The 24782-nt window shown below is 36.7% G+C and overlaps 5 protein-coding genes across 8 annotated transcripts; 3 read left to right on the plus strand and 2 right to left on the minus strand.

The window, feature by feature from the left end:
• The first annotated feature begins 306 nt into the window (after positions 1-306).
• LOC130741397 (ferredoxin C 1, chloroplastic) lies at positions 307-1002 on the plus strand. Its single transcript, XM_057594285.1, has one exon. The coding sequence runs from the start codon at positions 408-410 to the stop codon at positions 855-857; it is 450 nt and encodes a 149-aa protein (XP_057450268.1). The 5' UTR covers positions 307-407; the 3' UTR covers positions 858-1002.
• A 457-nt stretch (positions 1003-1459) lies between these two features.
• LOC130741394 (uncharacterized) lies at positions 1460-3251 on the minus strand. Of its 2 annotated transcripts, XM_057594282.1 has the most exons (3): positions 2496-3251; positions 2004-2343; positions 1460-1907 (listed from the first exon to the last, which is right to left on the minus strand). In XM_057594282.1, the coding sequence occupies exons 1-3, from the start codon at positions 2838-2840 to the stop codon at positions 1651-1653; spliced, it is 942 nt and encodes a 313-aa protein (XP_057450265.1). In that variant the 5' UTR covers positions 2841-3251; the 3' UTR covers positions 1460-1650. The 2 variants fall into 2 exon arrangements, with proteins under 2 accessions (XP_057450265.1, XP_057450264.1); XM_057594281.1 differs by having other exon boundaries at positions 1460-2343; positions 2496-3247.
• A 708-nt stretch (positions 3252-3959) lies between these two features.
• LOC130741398 (uncharacterized) lies at positions 3960-12430 on the minus strand. Its single transcript, XM_057594286.1, has 8 exons — positions 9843-12430; positions 9200-9332; positions 8996-9084; positions 7966-8204; positions 7551-7637; positions 6747-6846; positions 6402-6612; positions 3960-6307 (listed from the first exon to the last, which is right to left on the minus strand). Exons 1-8 carry the CDS (start codon positions 12129-12131, stop codon positions 4542-4544), a joined length of 4914 nt encoding a protein of 1637 aa, XP_057450269.1. The 5' UTR covers positions 12132-12430; the 3' UTR covers positions 3960-4541.
• A 1563-nt stretch (positions 12431-13993) lies between these two features.
• On the plus strand, positions 13994-17314 carry LOC130741399 (pentatricopeptide repeat-containing protein At4g32450, mitochondrial-like). 3 transcript variants are annotated; one of them, XM_057594288.1, is made up of 4 exons: positions 13994-14095; positions 14523-16393; positions 16901-16980; positions 17074-17314. In XM_057594288.1, the coding sequence occupies exon 2, from the start codon at positions 14543-14545 to the stop codon at positions 16379-16381; it is 1839 nt and encodes a 612-aa protein (XP_057450271.1). In that variant the 5' UTR covers positions 13994-14095; positions 14523-14542; the 3' UTR covers positions 16382-16393; positions 16901-16980; positions 17074-17314. The 3 variants fall into 3 exon arrangements, with proteins under 3 accessions (XP_057450271.1, XP_057450270.1, XP_057450272.1); XM_057594287.1 differs by having other exon boundaries at positions 14000-14090; XM_057594289.1 differs by lacking the exon at positions 13994-14095 and adding an exon at positions 14118-14422.
• A 1866-nt stretch (positions 17315-19180) lies between these two features.
• LOC130741400 (uncharacterized) lies at positions 19181-23461 on the plus strand. The gene is made up of 9 exons (XM_057594290.1): positions 19181-19380; positions 19467-19564; positions 19655-19719; positions 19944-19987; positions 20470-20547; positions 20782-20935; positions 21932-22111; positions 22419-22481; positions 23050-23461. Exons 1-9 carry the CDS (start codon positions 19250-19252, stop codon positions 23158-23160), a joined length of 924 nt encoding a protein of 307 aa, XP_057450273.1. The 5' UTR covers positions 19181-19249; the 3' UTR covers positions 23161-23461.
• The last annotated feature ends 1321 nt before the right edge of the window (positions 23462-24782 follow it).

Consider the following 24782-nt stretch of genomic DNA (forward strand, 5'->3'; position numbering starts at 1 on the left):
TTCAATCCAATTACTTTTGGCATCTTCCAGCTTGAAATACACGTAGCGACTGTTCTTCATCATATGGTTGAAATTGTGTTACTATGAATAAAAATCCTTAAAAGTAAGTTTATTCTATTCAAATATCAATGATATTTTAAATTAACTTTTATCATATCATTTTTAAACATAAATTCATTCTACCAACCTTTTTTTTTAATCCCATTTTACCAAACTTAAACAAATATTCCCAATTCCATCCACTACCTGAGCATGTTTTATTTGGAAAATGTGTGCAAAAACAAAAAAAGAGTAAATCATCATCTCACTCCCACTACCACAGTCCACAAGTCTTATCCTTCCATTCCAAGTACCAACCACCACACACATCACCCCAACCCCATCTTAGAAACACTCTGTTCCAAAACATGGCAACACTTCAGTTCACATCCTTCTCTCTTTTCAGACCGAAGAAGCACCCCACCACCACCACCCTCTCCTCCACTTTTCAGCTCAACACTCTGCCACGCCTAGCTTCACACAAATCACCATCACTAACCGTGAGGTCCTACAAAGTGGTGATCGAGCACGAGGGTCAAACTACCCAGCTCGAAGTTGAACCTGACGAGACCATTCTTTCCAAGGCATTGGACTCTGGCCTGTCTGTGCCTTATGACTGCAATCTCGGTGTCTGCATGACTTGCCCTGCTCGTCTTCTCAGTGGATCTGTTGACCAGAGCGATGGAATGCTCAGTGATGATGTTGTGGAGCGTGGCTATGCACTCATGTGTGCTTCCTACCCTCGTTCTGATTGTCATGTTAGGATTATTCCAGAGGATGAGTTACTCTCCTTGCAGTTAGCCACTGCCAATGACTGATATAAATTTGGGTTTTCAATGTAATGCAATGTAATTCTATGCTGCCATTGAGTCTTTTCTTGTTTCTTATAATTGATTCATTGCTGCTGTCTCTCTGGTTTAATACTTAATTCAATTATGTGGCTGCTTTTCATCTATGCATCAATGAGATGACTCAAATCAGGAGAATAACATCTTTGTAAATTCTTCTACATCTGATTCCAAAACCAGAATCAATTATGAGTAAAAACTTGTGTGATGTGTTTGGTTCTAGTTTGGGGGCCATAGAATTAATTCTCATTGACCAAAATCACTTTTAGGTGTTATTTAGATGTTTGGCAGTTGACTTACAGAATTGATTTTGGTCCCATAAAACAAGCTAGAGAGAATTCCTTCTGCAGTGGACAAAATCAATTATGAGATTTCATAGCTGAATTTCACAACATTATCCTAGATGAATTAAGTGAATTTCACAACATTATCCTTTAGCAAAAAAAATCACTTTTGATAACGTTGATCCACATTCCACACTGAATAGCAGCTATAGAAGCCAAAAGTAATTCTGATAAAAATTAGCTGATTCAAACATGTTAGAAATAGCATAATGACAAATTATGGGTACATACTTTAATCATCACATGCAATTTTATTTAGTTTATGAACCTTATTCACATATTGCAAAGGTGGAATATAAATTGGTACAAGTTCACAGTTGCAAAATGTTTCAAATTCTACCTTAGCTAGCATACATAAGAGAATTCAAATCCCCTAAAATTCATCACACATAACCAACCGAACAGGCATGCGTCTTAGGTCAAATGTGCCTGAAGGACTTCTTCTGTCTTTGTTTAATCTTTACCTTGACATTAATGCCATTGTTCATGATAGAATGAAGAACAATCTGAAGCTTCCCTTCCACCCTATTCCCTTTCCTTGGAGTGTAAATCACATCATGAATATCATCAGCCAAAGCTCTCTGAGCCAGAATTGCCCCCACGGCAGCACAAGTGGTTTTACTCTTGGTTGAATTAGCCAGGTCAAACTTGATATCCTTGGAAATGGAATGTGCCACTGCAACAACCTGGCTAGTTACCCTGTGAATAATGCAAGCACGAACAGAGGCATTTGATATGAAAATGTCCAAGCAAAATGGTTCATGATAAGGACCTGTAAGCTGGTTAAAAGTGGGATTCCTCTGTCTCTTGTTCAATGGAGACACATCCTTGGTTTCATCCATCCGAGGTTCAATAACACTATTACTTCTTGTGAGTTCACGAACTTTGGGAACCTTCTGATCCTTGGGGGTCACATTTGAAGTTGCTTTTGCCTTGTTTTCTGTTTTAGCCTTGTTTTCTTCATTTTGGTTGTTTTTTTTCTTGTTAGATTTCTTCTGATGAAACTCTAAATTATACTCTTCAAACTCCTTGGAACTGCGCTCAAGCTTAAAGAACAGATTGCCACGAATTCTCATGTTGTCTAACTCTTCAAAATCAAGTTCACCCTCAACCTGCGAGGAATCACCATCAAGGTCTTCACAGTAATGAGACGGAATTTTAAAGCATGATAAGCAAAGTTAACAATAGCTAATTGAAGAAGCCAACATAAAAATTTAAGGAGGGAAAATAGTCAAATACTCCAGATGAATACTATTCTACTAACCTCATTCTGTCGCTGGTCTTCACTGGTCGCTTGCTTATCAGCAGAACTAGCTTCTGAAGCAGCGCGCCAGGCTTGTGCCACCCCAGATGAGATCCCCCAAGCATCACGATCCACAAGTTCGATATCAAATCCACTAGTGGGATGATTGAATTGGGAGAAAAATGGGGAAATATGAAGGCTACTAGAACATTCAGAAGGTGGCACAGAGGGAGAGCTCACGGCAGCCTCATCGTCCTTATTATCAGGAATGGTGGTGGAAAGGGACTTGAAGCAGAGATTGAGTGTCCTCAAGAGCGAGTGTTGGCTGTGTAAGGAAGCGCATTTCCTTGCAAGCATGGACACCATGATCAGAGTTTTGAAAAGAGAGGCAGTAGAAACAAGTAGCTGCCCACGTTTCCAATGTAGTTAAGCAACCCAAAATGTGAAAATGTTCAGTGAAGCAAAACATCGAACACTAAGCGTGCACTTACTAACTGAATTTTAACAACACTAAAGAACATGTTACAGTGATGTCCGACATAATTGAGACACAACTGGTTGGATTGAAAAATTGAACGAATAGATTTAAAGCAATCTGAAATGTCTTAGGTTGGAGTTTGAACCTCGAAGACATACAGCACTCGTGTCGTAGCAAGGAACTAGGAAAGGTTTGTGTACACACTACACAGGTTCCTTTTTGGAGCTTTGTATTGACTATTGACCCTTGTCTTTGTGGCGTACTATTGTCTCTAATACTCTGTCTCTACTCTCTATTCACAATTTTTAGTTCAACTTCCCAATACTTTTATGTTCCATACATTTGAAAAAAAAATTAAAATTTTATTTGGATAGGGAAACAAGGTTGCATTCTTTAAAGCTTTAGTATATAAAAAACTAAAATAAATTATTAATTTTGACAAGAACTGATATCCAATCATGGTCAAATAAATGGCTTTATTTTGTGTACATAGTTAAGTAGAGGACTTAAATTATTTTTTTCCAAATGTAACAAAAAAGTAGAGGATTTAAAAAGGATTTTACTTGCTTTCTTTTTTAGAGAACATGATAGAGAAAACGAATAAGGCAAATTTGAATGTCAAGGTAGAGAATTTTCCTCTTGTAACCCAAAAAAAACTTAAAAGAAAAAGAATGAGTCGAGACTATCAATAGCTGTAATAACTTCTAAGATTAACTTTATCACAGAAAATAAAAAGTACAAAATAAAAGACTAATCAGAAGAATTGTCAAAAAAAAATTGAGAGAACAATCGTCATTGGAGTTCTTTGTGAAAGAAAAGGGACCCAAAAAATTAGACAGTCATGTATACATACTTTCTTGCTTCTATCAATTTCTCACTAGATATAAACAAGCCAGAGAGATGATCACTATACTGGTAATCCATGTAAAACAAATGCTCAAAGGCTTAAGCTGTTGATGTCATGTGATGAATGATAGTGGGTATTGAGCAACACAAATGCTTTAAACTGAAACAAAACCCACTCTACCTGATTCAAATATAAAGAGGTGCAAAACCACATAAAGTAACTCAAAGGATGCATCAGCAGACTGACTCTTAGTTACATGATCTAGTGTTGGATGCCATTATATCTTCAAGACAGAAGAAACATTCACATAAAATGAAGTTAACTACATAGAACCTTGAAAATTTTACACTAATTGATAACACAAGGGAGCAAACAATATTTCCCTTGAAATCAATAGAATTTATTCCTACAATCCAGATCAAAGCATGAAACACAAGCACCAAAGCCTTGAAAATTGGTTTGTAAACAAGGCATTGAAGTTCTGGAAAGAGAACTATTGAGGGCATCATCAGCAATAACGCAGACTGGAACATTCTGTCAGACTGGATCAGTCTTGGAATAAACACAGGAAGCACTAACACCATTCTCATCAAATTAATTTCACCAACTCCTGTGTTCAACTTTCCAACTGCGGACAGTTGAAATAAGATCTTAATTGCAACAAACTGTCATCTACACGATTGAGATCAGAATAGTAGGAATCTACATTATGAGTGTTCTCCTTGGTACTATTCTCTTCAGATCAATTCCCTGAAGGAACAGCTTCAAGAACCTCATTGGCATCAGTCATATTAACATCTTTAGAAGCATGATTATCGTCTGCCACTTGAGAATCCAACGCTCGATTTATGTCGAGCTCTGACGAATCACAATTCATACCAGTGAATGAGTGACATTTACTGTCCCGGACTTCCAATGAACATGGATCAGAACAAGCAGTTTCCTGAGTCAAAGCTTGAACTTCATGGCATTTGGGAACATCCAATGGTTGACTGCTCACAGAAGTGTCATTCAGAGAAATGGACTGACATTTGGAAGAAGAAGGATTCAGTGCATGAACAGAAGGAGCCATCACTATTTGGTTTTTCATTTCTGGTGCACCATCACTGGTCTTAGGAGAAACACATTTATCTGAAACTGAATCAGACGACCTCTCTTCAGAATGAGATTTGGAAGAACAAGGATTCAGTGCATGAACAGAAGGAGCCATCACTATTTGGTTATTCATTTCTGGTGCACCATCACTGGTCTCAGGAGAAACACATTTATCTGAAACTGAATCAGACGACCTCTCTTCAGAATGAGATTTGGAAGAAGAAGGATTCAGTGCATGAACAGAAGGAGCCATCACTATTTGTTTTTTCATTTCTGGTGCACCATCACTGGTCTTAGGAGAAACACGTTTATCTGAAACTGAATCAGACGACCTCTCTTCAGAATGAGATTTGGAAGAAGAAGGATTCAGTTTATGAACAGAAGGAGCCCTCACTATTTGGTTTTTCATTTCTGGTATACCATCACTGGTGTCAGGAGAAACACATTTATTTGAAACTGAATCAGATGACCTTTCTTCAGAATGAGATTTGGAAGAAAGAGAATTCAGTTTATGAGCAGAAGGAGCCATCACTATTTGGTTTTTCATTTCTGGCACACCATCACTGAACTTAGGAGAAACACATTTATCTGAAACCGAATCAGATAACCTTTCTTCAGAATGAGAATTGGATTGACATTTGGAAGAAGAAGGATTCAGTTTATGAACAGAAGGAGCCAACACTATTTGCTTTTTCATTTCTGGCCCACCATCACTGGTCTTGGGAGAAACACATTTATCTGAAACTGAATCAGATAACCTTTCTTCAGAATGAGATTTGGATTGACATTTGGAAGAAGAAGGATTCAGTTTATGAGCAGAATGAGTCAACACGATTTGGTTTTTCATTTCTGGCGCACCATCAGTGGTCTTAGGAGAAACACATTTATCTGAAACTGAATCAGATAACCTTTCTTCAGAATGAGATTTGGAAGAAGGATTCAGATCATGTACAGAAGGAGGCATCACTATTTTGTTTTTCATTTCAGGTGCACCATCACTGGTCTTGGGAGAAACACATTTATCTGAAACTGAATGAGATAACCTTTCCTCAGAATGAGATTTGGATTGATATTTGGAAGAAGGATTCAGATCATGTACAGAAGGAGCCATCACTACTTTGTTTTTCATTTCAGGCGCACCATCACTGGTCTTGGGAGAAACACATTTATCTGAGACTGAATCAGATAACCTTTCCTCAGAATGAGATTTGGGATACAAAGTTCTGTCAACCGGAACCTGGTTATTTAGTTCTAGAGAAGCATCACTGTATTCATCATCCATCTCATCGTCGGGATCTGAACTAGCATCATCACTTCCATGAGGATCATCAAGAGCTAAGGAATCCATATCTGACTTGTTTGACATTTTGGTCTTGATAAAAACATCGTCTTCATTTCTCATTTTCTCCAAACCTGTTAGAATAAAAAAAGTGAAACTTATCTACAGGCCAAGGTAATTTTTAGAAATTTAAACAAATATATAAATGAATCAATACAGGATCAACACCTGCTGCTGTTGTATTCCTCTCATATTTTCCCTGCTCCACTAACAGCTTCTGTAACATATCTATACCAGGGAAGACCAACATATTCAATGACTTAATTTCTTTCCTGAGTGACTCCTCCAGATGTGTGAAGCCAAAAACTGTAGTCCATGTATGCAGGAATTCAGTAATTGCTGGAACAACCAGTTTTTCAACCTTCAAAGAGCAAAGAACCTACAAACAGAGGAGGAACAAATAAGACAGGAACATGTCAATGTCATGAAAAGTTGTATGCAGACAGGCCCCCACCAAAATTTCAAATATATATCAGCTGCATGAAAAATCACAAAGAACAATTAAAGGTTTACCAATTCAATTGCAGAAAAAAGCCGGCGGCACATCCCCTGGCGCCTATACATTTGGCGAGTCCCAATAAATGGCATCTCTGCTAACTTAGTTCCATGGAACCTAAGACAAGATAGTAAAGTACTTACTTACAAGTATATCCCATTTACTCACATTGGCAAGAAAAAAATAATTGCACAGATATTGATTATGAGAGAGAGAGATCATAGCCTTTTACTGTCCTTTTCAGGTAATCAGTAAAAGTGAATATGCTATATCTGAAAGAAATTTGGGAACCAGAGCAAGTGGTGACCCAACCGAACTTATGAAGCCTTTTCCTCCTCACTAAAATTTTTGCAATTTCTAACACATTCTAACCAACTAATAATGTGAGGAACAAATATGAAGTTAAAGTAGTGTAACAGATATTAGAGCAAATCAAACAGATCAATACGGAAAAGCTCTCTGTTAAGCGACTGAAGTGTGGCTGATGAATATCTTAATCAACTAAGAATTCCATTCTCTTCGCATGTGATTAAAACAAATTCTCTCAATATCTACAGCAATAATTATTTCTTATTCTCCATTCAATTGTCAGTTATTATTTTCAATTTTCTCTTTAGTCCCCCTAACTTCTCCATGGTACATATGGTGAACACATAAGCTTTCAATCCAATAGCAACAAAAAAAACTTCTACTCTCCCAACTTTCTACTGTTTCTGCATATTTTTCTCTTCAAAAGAAAAGGACAGATATCCAATAAATAAGTAAGGCAACATAAGTCCCCCCCCCCCAAAAAAAAGATGACAAAGTTTGATTCTTAGTGCCTGATAGATGCTGCAGAAATGATTTCATCCCCACGCTCCAAAATAGCAGTGTAAAATCCACGATAATTCAACCGACTGAAGTTTGATCTGAAAAAGTAGAGAAAAAAAATCTGTCAATGAAGAAATTATGCATCTTAATTTGGATTTAATGGCACTTTGAGCTCAATGTTGGCCGGCCATTCTATAAGAAAATTCAAAATGTGAGGTTATATAAGGAAGCAAATGACAACTCCACCCCAAACTTCTACTCTCCCAACTTTCTAATATCTTACTTTTCTTCCTACTTAAATTAGCAAAAAGTCAACATCATGCACTTAGATAACATTAAAAAACTGAAACAATAAAAATGAAGATCATAAATAAATGAAAGGAAGCAAATATATGGTCCATTCATAATGTACAAATTTGTGCTTACCCACTATTATATAAAACGTTGTGGATTAAATTGATCCCACTCCTTCGATCAATAACAGGTAAAAAGCATTCGTCCATCACAGTCAGTGCAATAGCTAGCTTGGAATTGCATTCCACCCTTTGGGTTATTCCCGTAATACCCACATCTGAGTCTCCATCCGTTCTATGAATAAGAGACCAGGAAAAGCCTGCTTCTAGTTCATGCTTGGTACCAAGGAACTTCTTCAAGTGCTCAAAAAGCTGTAAAGGATACAGACATGAGTCAGAAATGTTTGTGTACATAATTCAGAGTCTCAGCTTAGCGCAGTAGCACTCGAAACTATTATTTCTTCTTGTTATAAGTGTATATGATATAGAAAATATCGAGTTAGGTGTAGTTGTGAGCAGTGCCAGCTGGACACATGCAGTTGTGAATCTGTTAGGCAGTTAGGAATCTGTTAGGATTAGAAGCTTGCTTTGCAAGCTACATGCTCCTATATAAGGGAAGCTTCTTCATTGTAACAAATCAGGCAATACAAATCAGTTTTCTGTCTCTCTGTCTCTCTCTCTCTCTCCCCCTGATTTCAGATTCTACTATCACTTGTTTCATCACATTTCATTTTAACAAACAATAAAATACACAAATTTTCTTTTGTCATTTTTCATTTAAACAAGCATTAAAATACACATGAGGGGTAGACGATGCACTGTTTGAAAACATGAGGGGTAGACGATGCACTGTTTGAAAACATGAGGGGTAGACGATGCACTGTTTGAAAACATGAGGGGTAGAAACATCGACAAAAATAGAGTAGGGTCAGAATTTGCACAAACTTGAAACATCAGGGGCCAAAAGTGCTTTTTAGCCAAAAAATAAAATTCTAAACTTCTCAAAGCACATTCTATAAACTATTGTACAAGCAAAAGTAGTACTCATGCATGCTGGTTTATAACTAAATAGATAGATGGAAAATGGTCCGATAAATACATATAGATTCATCAGGCAATTGAGTAAAACATTCAAAACCAGAAGATACGTCTACAAGTGGCACCTCTTTGCACTCTTTCCCACAGAAAGAAAGGCCGGATGTATTGAAGTTATCAGGAAGGACATCCATCTCCGTAGTACAAGAGGAATGGTCTACATAAATAGAAAGTTATGTAATAAACAAGGTTAAAAAAATAAAAAAGAAGGGAGGTAAGGGCCAAAAAACAATAAAGAACAAGATGGAATATAATCAAGAGAAAATGAATACATTTTTTCTCACACAAGCTGCACGTATTTAGAACATGCACAGGTGTATCAACTTCTTTTTTCGAAGCTCCAGAGGAAATTCCACAAAATTTACAGGTACAATTTGGACAATGCCATTCACCTGGAGGAAGCATCTGCACGAAAAATAAGTGAGTTCCTCATAAAGAAAAACATCCTCCTGTAATAACTAAAAAATCAACTCAGTTGCTAAAATAAGGTACAGTTGCGATTGCAACTAGTCAAAACCTCACATCAAAGTGTCCAATATCATGCTAGTTTTTGTAGTAACACTAGAGTCTAATTTTATGAGAAAACCATTCAACATACCATCTAGAAATAAAAGAAATTAAGTCACAAGTACAATTATTGTCAATAGGCTACCTTAGGCATAAAAACTATCATAGGAAAGGTAATTCTTTCTTCACTACCCTTAATTTCATAGCAACAAAGTTGAAATATTATTGTCACTCTTCCACAACCCCAAAATAAAAGAAGACAAACAAAAAAGTGTTTGAAAGGGAAGCATAAATTCAATATGCTACAATTTAAAAAGAGCCATGTAAAACCATACAGAAATCAATAACCTGTACCAACAATATGCTAAGAACCACATGCCATAGGCTGAATAAAATATGAACAAATACCTGTATATCCAGGCAGCTCTGATGAAATGTTGATGGACAGCCATCACAGCAGATTAAATCACCTCCATCTCCACATTTTCCACAAGTATCATCATCTGAATCATCACCATTGGTATTCACTGAATTGAAACCAATTTTCCCAGAATTGTCTTGCTTATTCCATGCATCTATCTGGCATTGTAAAAGAGAAACTCCAGATTCCAAAAATATATTTTGATATGGCTGCCGCAATTTGCTTCCTGCATGAAGCTCAAACTTTGAAACTGTGAGGATCTTACTACAGCAGCCACAATGAATGCCGTCTCTTGTGATCCACCCCTCCAGCAGCACTTTTTTCCGTCTCCGGTATTGAACCTTTTTTCTTAACTCTACAGTCCCGGAGTCAATCAACCAGGAAAGCACTGTCCGTTTACCCGTATATGGGATAAATCCATCAGATTCTGAATTTAATCCCTCGTTAGAACTACGAGCTAACAAGGCACATCTTCCATCTTTTCTACTCTGTTGTCCATTTAGAAGATGAGGACTACATCCAGCCAATGGTTTTTCCATCCCATCGTTTGAGTGATCAGTTGCGTTCTGGCTTTTAGAGCTAGCACTGACAATGGTATTTTCAATCAATTTATTTTTCATTGACTTACTTCCCTGCTGCTGCTTTATAAAGGAGCTTAATTTCTCCTCATTGCTATCACTATCCATGCTGTTCATATCATGCTTCTTGCTGGTGGATCTTCTTATGTGAGGCTCTTTTTCACCATCACTTTTACAATCATATTTTTTCTTTTTCTTCATCTTTAATTCTTTCTCCATTTTCTTCCTAGTTTTCCTTGTCAACTGACTAAGCACGTCATCTGCAATAGGAGCAAAAGAAGAACTATCCCCTGTGGGCTTGGCCTCATTAACACCATCACCAGTTTGCTTTAGAAGTGCCTCATAGGCCTTGATGATAGACCAATAGGCAGTACCTGATGAATTAATGTAAACTGCATCCAGATAGTCCCTATTTCTTCGAGGTCGATAGTCTATGGTCCAACCTGCATTCAGCAGCATCTCCCTTATTTTTTCTCGCAGTTTCTGTTTTTCCGTGCCACTACCACGCTTGATTTTTCCGTCTTTTGTTGTTGTAGTTGGGACATTTTCATGCACAGGAGTCTGCTCAATCTCAGAGATTATCCTCTTTGCAGGCCTGTGAGCTTCAGCATTTACCATTCCTGGATTCAACGATCTGTCACTGTTATCTGAATCCCACCGATCATGCTTAGTGTCCTTAATTGATAATGATTTTCTTGATGCTATCTGTTTCTTCTCAGGCCTGCCAAGTAATGCTGGTTTCTCAACAGGTTTTGCCTCCGAGTATGACGAAGGATGACTCAGAACATTCCTCCTCGGAGTCCCTTCAGTCTTCAACCTTTGCTTGCTGTCCACTGGTCTGCTAAGATCAAACCTTTGATTGCTATCCACTGGTTTGCGAATATCATAGTGTTCTAATGGCATACCCACCTTCTTCCTATTAACCATTACCTTCAAAACACCATTTTTCCCCTGAATCCGAATGGGTTTATCTGAATTAAACCTCTCCCTCATCAAGGGTTGAGGCAGATGAGTTCCATCCCGGTTCATCTGAAACCTATTGTGATCAACATTATCCCCCGGATATACGCCGCTCGGACTCGGTCTGTCATAATACAAGCTCCTTCTCATATCAGCTATGTGTCTGCTTGACCCAGTTTCAAACTCCCTGTCAACACCACCTCTAGCAGAATGCGGCATAAACCTTCCTCCTGCGAAACCAACTCCACTATCCTCATAACGCCTCCTTCTCATTTTCTCCACATCCATACCTTCATGTTCACCGTAATCACTCACATTCATATCCAATCTACCACGTTTCCTCTCCCTCCAGTCCAAGCCATCCTCCGCAATCATACCTTCCCCATTGCCCCTAACTTGTTGTTCCATTCTACCCCTCTTGCTAATAACTTCACTCCTACCTATCATACCACTATTACCGACCCTAATAGTCTCAGGGCCAAGCCTTCTAACATGGCGCTTCGGCATCGGCAATGACAACTCATCGCTTGATTCAGAATCAGTAAAGGGCACGTTGTTGATGTTAGGCCTTTTCATGGATTCATAGAGCTTCCGAGAGTTGGAAGAACCAACCCCAGCAGCAGTGGCAGCAGCAGCACCACCCAACCCATCCCCTTTCTTTCGAACAATTAAACAACCAGAGGAGTTTCTATTCTTCACCACAGCCCCAGAATTACCTGATCTCATGCCCGGTTCCATCTACCAAAAACCCCCCAAATTACCAAACCCTAAAGCCCAGATCTGAAGCAAAAACAATCCGAATGCCACAGATTCCGCATACCAAAGCAAGAATTCAAGAGACCCTTACCTCGATGGGAAAATTCATCGATCCAGTCAATGATTATGCGAGTGCGACGACGCAGTTTCTCGCCGGAAAATCGAAAGCGATCCCGACGAGGGTGTGAGAGAGAGAAATTGAGGAAAATGAATGAGAGAGAGAGAGAGAGAGAGAGAGAGAGAACAAGGAAATAAGGGTGATTTTTTCTGGGTTTGGATTTGTAGATGAGCGCATAAATTAATATCAATAATCGATAAAAAAGAAAAAAGGTTAAATAAAAATACTAAAAGAAGAAAAGGAACAGTGTCTTGCCCCTTTTTATGTTTTATTTACTTTATTAATTTCCCTCCAAAAATTCTCTTTGGTTGAATCTGACGGTTCTTGATGGTTTAATCTCACATCTCGTTGACGTGGCGGAATCAGAACGGCTTTCGTGACTGTTTATACAGTTTTATTTTCTCTGCAACATGAACTGATGTTGTCGGTTCTAGGCTGATGAGCTCGCTCAGCTTACTGGGCCTGTTCATATTTTTGGTAAAAAAAGTAAAGCCAGGGAATTTTAAAGTAATATAGTGTATCGACAAAAATAGAAAAGCAAGGGATTTTAACTCAAGGATTCAAAGTCTTCCTTACTACTTCTAGTTCACCAATGGCAAATCCTACAGGATTCTCCCTTCATCATTTCTTACTCCTTTTCCTCACAAAAGAGATACTCATCTCATCCACTAGCAACAAAGTGCTAATTCCCTAAAGGGATTGAAATAGCAACCAAAGGCTTTCCTTGCCAAACACCATACTTGCCCAAGAAATATACACAAGCATTACCTTCCTGAAGAGTGTGTTTCAACTCCACCCTCCAAGCACGATCATGAGGTCTCAAATAAAAAAAAAAGCGTAAACATGACGATGAGACGACATATGTTTGTTCTATAAGCATGAACTATAAAACTTCTATAAGTTTGAAAAAATATATTTTTAAGATAAAAAAAATATGGTTGGAGGCTTTGAGTCTTTTAGAAATAATAACTATTATTATTATGATAATAATTTATATGTTATAGGTCATGATGTGTATGGGTTTAGCCCTTCACTCTCCAGGTTTTGCTAAGATTTATTCGTTGTTTAATTAAAAGCTTGTGTAGTGGTAATGATTTAAATTTGGAATATGAAATTGTTAAATAAATTAACTCATGCCTCATGTTGTTATTTTTATATATACATGGTCAACTAGTTCGACCGATAACTTAGTGATTTAACCATCGACTCATTGACTTAATATCGAAATCGAGTTGACTATTGGTTGAAGTTTTTTTGTTATCTTCTTCTTCTTCTTTTTTGGTTACATTGGTTCATGTTTAATAACACTGGATATAAATTATAGTAGAGAAATTATTGTTTGTTATCTTTTAAACTGTCTTTAGAGTTAGAGTTTGCATTGTGAAAAACAGTCTTTTCATCAAACAATCACTTTAATTAGACAATCATTACATTAGTTTCTTAACGGACTCGCACATCTAGTCCAAATTATACTTTATGTGAACCAACAAATACACAAAATATTATTGTTTGATTATATTAATTGTGTTATATTCCATAGTGTTATGCTCTATTCGCCATTCGGTTACCAAACCCTAATAAATAATCAAAGTTACAATTATTTTATGATAAAAAAAGCTACAATTATTTTTTTTTCAAAGCGAAGTTAAATTTTTTTTTAGAGAAATAAAATTACAAAACAATAAAAAAGAGATTATTGTTTATTTTATTTTTGTTTCATTTTTCAATTTTCCTTTATTTTGCTGAGACATGAACAAGTAAAGATACGAGGAACCTAATTTTGCTCTTCAAAGTCGCTTCTCTTCTCCCTTTCGCCACTCTTGGTACAGTTGGGTTTTTCCTTCATTTTTCATGCTGTTTTTCTTATCTTTTGTTTCATTGAACATCGTATGCCATTTATTCTTCTCATGAATCGTCACCTCTTTTGATTCTGTTGTTGGGGTGCAAGAGCTAAGTAAAAATCTAACCTCTGTGTTTGAACATTTGAAACCCTTATTGGGGTTTTATCACTTTCGCAAGAGCGACCCCTTGGTTTGTTCGGTTGGGGTTTTTCTGTTGCGTGATTTTCCTGATGATGTGACTGAATGTGTATTCTAGGATTTCATTGTAATTCATAGGATAGCATTGATTATTCAATCTGCTTGGAATTCTATATGTGAGTAGATTACTGTTAGTCTTGAGTGATTGCTTGGTTTTCTCCCTCATAATATACCACTGATTTTTTTTTATTTATTCCAATTTGTCCCTTTTTGCAGATTATGCTAAGTCCCAAATAATGTCTTCCAGGAGTGCCTCACTAGTTACAATTAATTCTCTTTTGAGGCAGTTCTCAAAATGTGAGATTGCGGATTCTGTCAAAGGCCTTAACACATTTTGCACTGCTTCTGCTCAAAGGTGTGATTTTCACTATTCTGGTGGGGATCAACAAAATAGTGCTGGGTCTCATCACCAAAGTGCAGGTCAGTCTTATAGGAATAGTCATGCTTACCAAAATGTAGCTCAAAGTAATTTGGCTGCGCATAATGGAAGTGTCAATGGGTACTACGGTCAAAGCAACGCGAAAGTGCCACAGGATGTTGGGGTAGTGGATAATTCTAGGGGATTTGGGATGCATCCAAATGCTTTTGTCGAGAAACATAATGATACACGAGAACCTGGGCAAAGGGTGCAACATCCCAATGCATTTAGTTCACCTAGGCCTTTAGAGTACCAGGGAAATATTCAAGGGGACCTCACTCAGAACACGAGTCCTTCGTGGCAATCACGGAAGCACTCGGGTTATGGACAATTTCAGCAGAGTCTAATAGATGGTCGGTATCCTCCAAACTTGGATGGTGTGCAGAGATCAATTGCTGGCTCTCATCTATCAAGTAATGCAAAGCCTGATGGCGAATCAGTTGAGGCATCTACTGATAATCCATATAGAGGTACACTTGAGGAGCTAGATGGTTTCTGCATGGAGGGAAAACTGAAGGAAGCAGTTGAAGTTTTGGAATTGTTGGTTAAGCTTCAAATTCATGTGGATTTGCCTCGATATTTGCGATTGATGCATCAGTGTGCAGAAGCTAAATCTCTTGAAGAGGCAAGGACTGTACACAGTCATGCTTTGTCACATCTGTCACCTCTAGAAGTTAGCACCTACAATAAAATACTGGAAATGTATTTTAAATGCGGTTCTGTAGATGACGCAATCAAGGTGTTCGATAATATGCCAGAGCGCAATTTGACTACTTGGGATACTATGATAACGCAACTTGCTAAGAATGGGTTTGCAGAAGACTCAATTGATCTATTCACTCAATTTAAAAAATTGGGACAACCTGATGGTCAGATGTTCATTGCGGTTTTTGCTGTATGCAGTATGCTGGGAGATCTTGATGAGGGAATGCTGCACTTTGAATCCATGAGCAAGGATTATGGAATTGTACCATCTATGGCTCATTTTGTCAGTGTAGTAGACATGATTGGTAGTATTGGGCATCTTGATGAAGCCTTTGAATTCATTGAAAAGATGCCAATTGAACCAAGTGTTGATGTATGGAAGACTTTGATGAATTTTTGTAGAGTTCATGGAAACACTGAGCTCGGCGATCGTTGTGCTGAACTAGTTGAGCAGCTGGATCCCACTCTCTTGAATGAGGAGTCAAAGGTTGGCCTTTTACCGGTAGAACCTTCAGACTCGATAAAAGAGAGAGAAAAGAAATTAGCAAGTAAAAATCTGCTAGAAGTTAGGAGCCGAGTCCATGAATATCGAGCAGGAGATACTTCTCATCCTGAAAATGACAAGATTTATGCTCTTCTTAGAGGTCTGAGGACACAAATGAAAGAAGCTGGCTATATTCCAGAGGTAAAGTTTGTGCTGCATGACATTGACCAGGAAAGCAAAGAAGATGCTCTTCTTGCTCACAGTGAGAGACTTGCTGTTGCTTATGGTCTGATTAGCAGTTCTGCTCGCTCTCCTATTAGGGTGATTAAGAATCTCCGTGTTTGCGGTGATTGCCATACTGCACTGAAGATTATTTCTAAGATTGTGGGAAGAGAGTTCATCATTCGAGATGCTAAAAGGTTCCACCACTTTAAAGATGGGCTATGCTCCTGCCGGGATTATTGGTGAATGTTACCAAAGGTACTGGTATTCCCCTTTTTTTATACATTTCATCTTCAGTAATATTAAATCTGTCCAGCAACTACTACGTCTCTATCGTATGTGCTTCTATTTTTTCTCTTCCACAGCCAGGGAGCTTCACAAACACGCCTCTATTCTTTCTTTTATTTCTATTTCCCCAATTTCTCTCAGACTACACTGTATATTATCTAAGCTTTCATTCTATCTCATCCTTATTTCTCAAAGATCTTTCTTGCTCTCTCTTCCTGCGTTTCTTCTTTAATTTCATTTTATTCAAACTGCATCTTTTTCTTGCTCTCTCACAAAAAAAACTATTATTTCTTGCTCTTTTACTTTCAGTTTTTCTTTTTCTTTCGTCTCTACTTTGCTATTTCAAAAATATTTCATATTACGATCGGCAGCTTTCATGCGGTTCCTGGGTTTTGATTTTCTTACATCATTTTTCTCCAAATGTTATTTTTTCAATTTTAAATATTTGTCTTAATGGTTATGGTTACTGTTTGACAGGAAGCTTCAAATGATAGTTTCAATAGATTCTCTTAATTCTTTTGAGACAGAGTTTGCTTTTTGGGATCATCATAATGCAGGTAACTCTTTCTATCTTCTCCTTTGTTCCAGTATCGGGAAAAATGTTTCATTGGGTTTTCAAACTTATTTTGCTGTTTTCACTTGACTTGCAGCTTTGTTATGACAAGTTCACTAGAACGTACTGGCAATTTTGGTGTGAGGAGCTTTTCCTACGCCCCTGGATGTGTTAGTCTAAATAATCACAATTGTTGAGAATCATGACTATTAGGAATATTTAAAATATATTTGACATGCCTAAAAAATATTATTTCCGCCTTCCATAAAATTTTTGTACTGCCTTTTTTTTACTAGTGACTGTTAATTTTATTTAATATGTTAAATTTTTGCCCCCTCTGATTCTGTCCCTGCCTGAAGTGTTGGTTTCTGTTGAATGCTTCTTCTCTCTCCATTGCATGAAACCAATGAACTATGTTTAAAATACATGTACGTATACATCTGGGGTTTAGTCTTAATTTCTTATTGATGGATACCCTTGTGAGTTTATTGGACCATGGTTCATGGTGATAGCAGACCTCTTGGCTGTGTTTGTTGGCTTTCTTAAATTGGACATACCTGACCTGATCTTAAATTGAGAATATGCTTGTTAATATTATCTTGATTGTATTTTCTGTTTTGAGGAACTGCTTAGTCTATCTTTAAGAAATGTTAATATAATTATGCTTTCACATTTTATCTCATCTAATATCTTTTTGTTAAAATACCAAGCAGTCTGTCTCCCCCGTTTTAAATAATATTGTTGATTTTACTTTCTATTAAATTGTACAAAATGAAAAACTATAATACTTAAATGAAAGTAATAGAGTAGTTATGAGTTCAGCTTAGAATATTGGTTAGTAGTAGTGTTCATATATGTGTACACTATGCTAATACTTCGCATAGTACACATATCTACCCTACTAACTAGTATTTTGAGCTGAACTCGTAACTGCTCTATTAGAAAGAATGCAGATTCTACAATAGATCCCTAGTTTATCCTTTAAAGGCAGAGTACCAAACTAGGTCATAGAATTGCTTCCACTTTGTTTTTCAACTCTTCCACTTTCTTTTGTTCTATCTGCTATATCTATGTTGTGCTTAGAAGCTAGAACTAAAGATGAAGTAGTTAACAAATGAATAAAACATGATTGAAATCCAGTTGGTGAAGTAATTTTTTTTAAATATTCTTCTATATATATGTAGCCTGTAAGAAAGAATAAGAATGCATCAAGACTATCTAATCTAATTGCTAATCAGTAATGTAAAACCGATTTCAACAGCAATGAGCAGGGATCTGGAGAGGAACCATAAATCCCAAATAAAATCTAGCTAGGGGCAGGACAAACAGTCGCTCAACAAGAAAGCCCTCATGTGGTTAAATTTATAGGACAAGCAGTTATGAACATAGCAAGCACAAGAACAAGGTCATTGTGATGGAGCTCATGCCCAATGGCTCTCTTCATGACATGCTCCATCACCAAGATGGCCTAAACGTATGGAAATCGCCATTCAGATCGCGTATGCAGTGCAATTTCTTCACGAAAGCAATAAACCTTTGACCATCCAGAGACATCAAATCCACCAACATTTTCTAAGACCTTGTGTGTTGAATTTAACAACTACAACGTGGGTTTTTTTTTTTGGCATGCAGTGAAGTGGCATGGACCATTCCAAGCTAGGGGTGGTGGGTAGGAGAGAATATATATATAGAGGCTTCATTCCCTCCATCTCATTAATTGTGATTACGTGATCTCCTCCCTAATTGCTTCATTCCCTCCATCTCATTAATTGTATTTTATGGAAATCTCGATTGTATAAGGGGCTCCTCCATAACCGGTAAAAGCATGTTTGTCTTTTTATAGAGAAATGTCAAGGCTTAACTGTGCGTCTATCCCACTGACTTCGTCTTAGGATTTTTCCGTGAACAATTACTGGTTTTATTAAGATAAAAAAATTGCTTACAAGCTATCGAATGAGAAATTGACACACCGTTCATTTTAAATAAAATCCCTTGTGCTTTTTTAATGCATTTTGACTTAAAAAATACACTGGTATATTTATATTGGTTGGTTAATTTTAATTTTTAAACATCCAAACATTATTGATATACACCAAATTTTTTTTCTTCTAGTGTTGTCGAAATCACTCAAAATATACCTTAAGTAAAATCACTATATTTTAAATGATCAATATAACCAATATTTATCATTTTTCGAAAAATGCATACATAGTTGAGTGAGTATACTATAGTATCCGCAGTGGAAGAGTGAGTGTAAGCGGGCGAGGATTCTGATGGAAGAGAGTAAGCGAGCGACGATTCTGATCACGAACGACGACGGAATCGATGCTCCTGGTTTGAGAGCTCTGGTTCACTCCCTCGTCACCACCAATCTTTTCAATATTCTTGTCTGCGCTCCTGATAGGTAAGTACCATTTTATCATCAATTCAATTGGTTTCTTCAATGTGAATGTGAATGTGAATTTTATGGATCATTCATTTTGGTTGCAGTGAGAAATCAGCTGTCAGTCATGGCATCACTTGGCTCCACCCTATCACGGCCAAGCAAATACAAATTGACGGAGCAACCTCCGCTTTTGCAGTTTCTGGTTTCTTTCTTTCTATTCAAAACAGTTTTTACATAAACACTGATAAGGATTTGAATTAACCCTCTGTTTGATCATTGCTTTGTATTGCAGGGACTCCGGCTGATTGTACTTCTCTTGGGGTTTCCAAAGCACTCTTTCCTACTCTACCTGATCTGGTACCTCTGCACTGCTCTCCCATTTCAAACTATGATTAATACTATGATATAGCTCACCCTTTTCCCATTGGATAAAGATTTTGTTATTTATAAATGTTTTGATACTCGTTGGCACTAGTGCAAATTTCATTTCAAGATAACAAGTCAATGAAACTCTTCTCCTATAGACTGATAAGAAGTGAAGTCCAGTTGGTTGTTGATTTGCATAATATTTATTTGCACAGGTAGTCAGTGGCATAAACAAGGGTAGCAACTGCGGTTATCACATGTATGTACCAACTTTTTCTTCCTCATCTACCTTTATGCGTCTTAACGATTTTTTAGACGTCTAATCTAACAAAATAATCCTTTCTTAATCTAAAATAAATGCATATTGCCAAGAGACAGTGAATATATTTGAATTATCTAACCATAAAACTAAATTTTTTCCTTATGAATAATTTTGAGCTGCTTTAAATCTATCTCATGGTCAGTCAGTGGCTCAGTAGAGAATCTTGTATTTCATTGCAAATGATATAATGGGATGTTTAACAGAAATAAACCTGTTGATTTTTTTTTTCATTGGCTCCAAATGACAATGGACATATCACTCTAAACTGTGAAGAGACAACAATGATTCCATTTCCTTGAAATTTGAGATGAAACCAATTATGATTTGCATAATAGTTTTTTGTGACTTGAGTTATTTCAATAGTTATTACTCTGGAAAGAAATTTTTTTCCATAGTTGTTCTGAGTGGATCCTTTGCAGTGTTTACTCAGGCACCGTAGCTGGGGCTCGAGAGGCCTTCTTCAATGATGTACCTTCTATCTCCATTTCATATGACTGGTATATTTGCAGCTTGTTTCTGTGCCTATATTGCTGGATTTATCATCAAGATTTATTTTGAATTGAATTTTGAAACCTTGTTAGCCTGTAATTATAACTGTAAATGAATGAATATCTCAAATTATATTGCTTACTGTTACTGGCATTATAATCTATTTCAATAATCTTTCATCGATATCCTACTATTTCAATTTGCAACATCTTTTCATTAGTTGGAGGTTACTTTATGTCCAGGATTAAAGGGAAGAGTAATTTACAGGACTACGCCCTTGCTGCACAAGTATGCATACCAATCATAAGTGCTGTACTGGTTGAGATAAAGAATGAAAGCTACCCTAAAAAATGTTTTTTGAATATAGATGTCCCAAACAATGTTGCTAACCACAAGGTATATCAAAATTACTTTTGCAATGTATATGTTTAGCTTGTGGTAAATGATTAATATGATATAGCCAGATAGCCTTGTTTAGCTGGATTAATCATCACATGAATTCATATTATTATGAAATCAACATTATACATGATAAGGGGAAGCAAAAATTATATGCTGATATTCTTTTTCTATGATTTTTGTGTATTTCTTAGCAATTATTCTTAACTGTGTTATTATTATTTCAGGCAATTTTTCTGTAGTTATCGTAGAATTAGAGTCCTATAAGGACAACTGTGGTTTAGGCAAGCTAAGAAGATTGACTAATTTCTAGCAAAGTTCTATGTTCCTATGAAGATGTCCCACTGTGTTTAAACTGAGAAACATACTTTTGCACGTTAATATTGTTCCAAGTATTTTGTTTGTTTTATTCAGAATTTCTGTAAGGGTAAATCTTGTTTGTCTGCTATAATGACACCTTGACTCCAAGAGTCTATCATGGTTATATTTCATAGACTGTGTCTATTGTCCCCCTTGAGGCCATTTAAAATGAGTTGACTACTATTATCTAGTGACTACGAAAGTCTCCTTGTTAAGAAGTTGAGAAAGATTAAGTCCTATGTGTTATTATGATTTCTGGAATTTAATGCTAGGGATGACAATGATTTAGTCCTGCATAAAAAAGCAAAAAATACGTCCCTGATTTAATGACAAGAATATATACTATGACGTTGTAAAGCGGTGCAAAAGGGTTACTAAGTATGGAAATAACCTCCCTAGTCTATCTGACCTTTGCCATACCCCCATGATGTCTGAAACCTTGTGCCCTGGGCTTCTGTTGACCCTTATTACAAAAATGATTCAATTTAATGTGTTTTCATATCCTACATATAGAAGCTAAAAATGGTTCAAGTTTAAAGGGTTGCAATTGCTGACTTCTCTGCAGGATATGTTGCTTTATCATGCGATCACTTATAACTAATTTCTTGGTTGTCTGCTGTACCTCTAAAAAAGGGCTACAAGCTGACTAAGCAGGGTAAAAGTATCGTCAGGATGGGATGGAAGCAAGTAACCTCTGAGACAGAAGGAAGAAAAATGACATCTGACATGACCAATACAGATACAGATACAGATACACCTAAAAACGTTGGCGCATCATCTGTATCACCAGAACATCTTTCATTTGTGAGAGAGGTGGGTTCATTTCCTTTCTCTATCAATTAACTTGAAACTCTTGATATTTCATTCGTATGTAACTTATCATCTACTACTTGTATATGAACTGCTCCCATTGTGATAAGTTCTACATAGCTTAATATTGTGCTTGAAAATGCTATGATTGGATTAATTCAAAAAAGATCAGTGTAAGTATTCAGTTTTGTCATCTTTAGTAGATGTGAAGTTATATGGAACACTAAACAACCTTTCTTAGATGGACATTTCCTAATCCTTTCCTCGTCTCCCCAGTGAAAATGATGTCGCAATCTTTTAACTTTTGTAGGTAAGAGGTTATCAACTCGATGATGATGATGATACGGATCACAGCTCTCTGCAGGAAGGATATGTGAGTATTTATAAATATAAAACTGATAGGAACTGAAATTGATAGTAGATATAACAAAGAATATACTGAGAACAGTACTGTCCTCATTATAGAAGAGGGAAAAAAAATTCAACCAACTGTAAAGAACGTATTAGACAAAACTTCTTTGCCAGGTCTCCAAAAATGTTCCCAAAATTAATGCCCACCTTTACCTCTACCCTCCAGACCCTTCATATTCATAGCATGTTTGGATTTTATCAGAGTCGATTTAAAAACTCAAGCTACTCACATAAGCTTCTCCCCAGAAATTGATTCTGGGTTCAGAATCAATTATAGAAGACTTTCCAAAACATGCTCAATCTCCTTGTTTGCTTTTGGACTCTCCCTCATCAATCCCTTTCTGACAGATGTCCATTTTTATGAGATCCCTCCACTTCTCCCACCGACTTCTTATTCACATTTCTGTACCTTTTCCCTTCCTTCTTTCTTTTGTAGACATGGACTGGAGGCCTATATCCATCATGGATGGGCTTAACTAAAACAAATAATTTAATTCATTCAAACTAAACTATTTCTTTTTGGTTTTTAGATTTCTGTTACTCCACTTGCTGCTCTCTCTCATGCGGAGGTAGACTGTCAGACCTATTTTAAGGATTGGCTACAAAGTGTCCCTGAGATTCCCTCTTCATCAGCTTTATGATGTATTTGCAGTTTATATGACAATTATGATTGCAATATATTGCTGGCTATAGTTGCAGTTACATTTTAGCATCCTTGGTAGTTAAGCATGAAGATTATTCTTCTGGGATGAATGAAGATTATGTTTGCAAATGACATCACTACGAAGGACTTTTGAGAACCATATTATTTTAGTCAAAGTTTTCGGTTATGTTTTTCTCAGCCATTGTTTGCTTTCATATAATGTTGGATTGTGGATCTTGTACTTGTACCTCTTTCCATACAAATATTTCTTGATCTTCTGGGGAGGTCATAGATTCATATTTCGTAGGTTTAAGATCAGTTATCAAACGTTTTTCAAGAACAGAAAACATATGTCACATATTTTTCAAGAAGTACATTGTTGCCACTCTCGATTACGGTAGTCATTGTGGATACCGCCTTAAGTATCACTCTTGCGATGGTATTCTCGCCTCCATGCGCGTGCCACCCTTTTTGTAACTTAATAGGAGTGAGAATAGGCTCCCTGTTCAGTTCAACTAGGATAGAGCCTGTTTGCCCGTGCGATGCACGGGTAATTTTTTTACCAAATTAACTGTTAATTATTATCATTGAGTATTTGATATATATGAAATGATACAATGATGTATTTACTAAAATATATAATTTTAATTAGTAAAATACTTATATGTCGTTATTATCTTCTTTTTATGTTTTAATGTTTCATCTTCCTTATAGACATTAATTAGATAGTTTTGCAATATTAACTTTGGTTCACCCTTTACGGTAAGTATGGAGCTTGTGGGTGATTTCCGGCGCAATCTTACATGTAAAAGATAAACAAATAATTCATACAAATATGTACGAATAAGGTATAGAATAGTAGCTCAAATGTTGGTTAATTGAATTAATACCTACCCTTAGAGGAAAAAAAATCAGGAAATCATACAAACTAATTGTTGTAAATCTTTTAGAAAACTTGCTTGATGATGAAGGTGTGAAAAACGACTAGAAGGGGGGGTTGAATAGCGTTTTCAATATAAAAACTTTCCCCTTAAGATTTAAAGTAAATCTTTTCGGTTTCTCTAAGATAGATGGTGCAGCGGATAAAGATAGAGAGAAGAGAGAAGCACACAAGTATTTTATCCTGGTTCACTTGATAAATCCCTCAAGCTAATCCAGTCCACCCGTTAAGGTGATTTCTTCCTTCTTAGAATGAAGGCAATCCACTAATCAGATAATTGTTACAACTGCACTTGAAACCTACAAGTGACTAACAATACACTGACTTAGCTCACACTAAGATTCACTCTCTTAGTCTTCTCTAGGATCCGATCAACCTTGATCTCCTAAAGGAATCACCACTAAGATTCACTCTCTTAGTCTTCTTAAGGATACTGACCTACCCGGTCCCTTAAGGAAAATCAAACAACTGTTTGAGGTTGGTGTTTACAAAGGTTTGCTTCTAAATAAGCTGAGTGTAAACTAAATAAGAACAGATGAAGAAAGTAGAGGCTTGAATCTTTTCTTGTATTGCAGCTCTTGGTTTTTCTCACTTCTTAGCTTTCTTCTTTTCTTCAGCCTTTTATAGTCCAAGGTGCAAAGGATATTTCTGTTGAGAGAATATGACCGTTGGAGGGCATT

This window comes from Lotus japonicus, chromosome 2, assembly GCF_012489685.1.
Source record: "Lotus japonicus ecotype B-129 chromosome 2, LjGifu_v1.2".
NCBI classification, from domain to species: Eukaryota; Viridiplantae; Streptophyta; class Magnoliopsida; order Fabales; family Fabaceae; genus Lotus; species Lotus japonicus.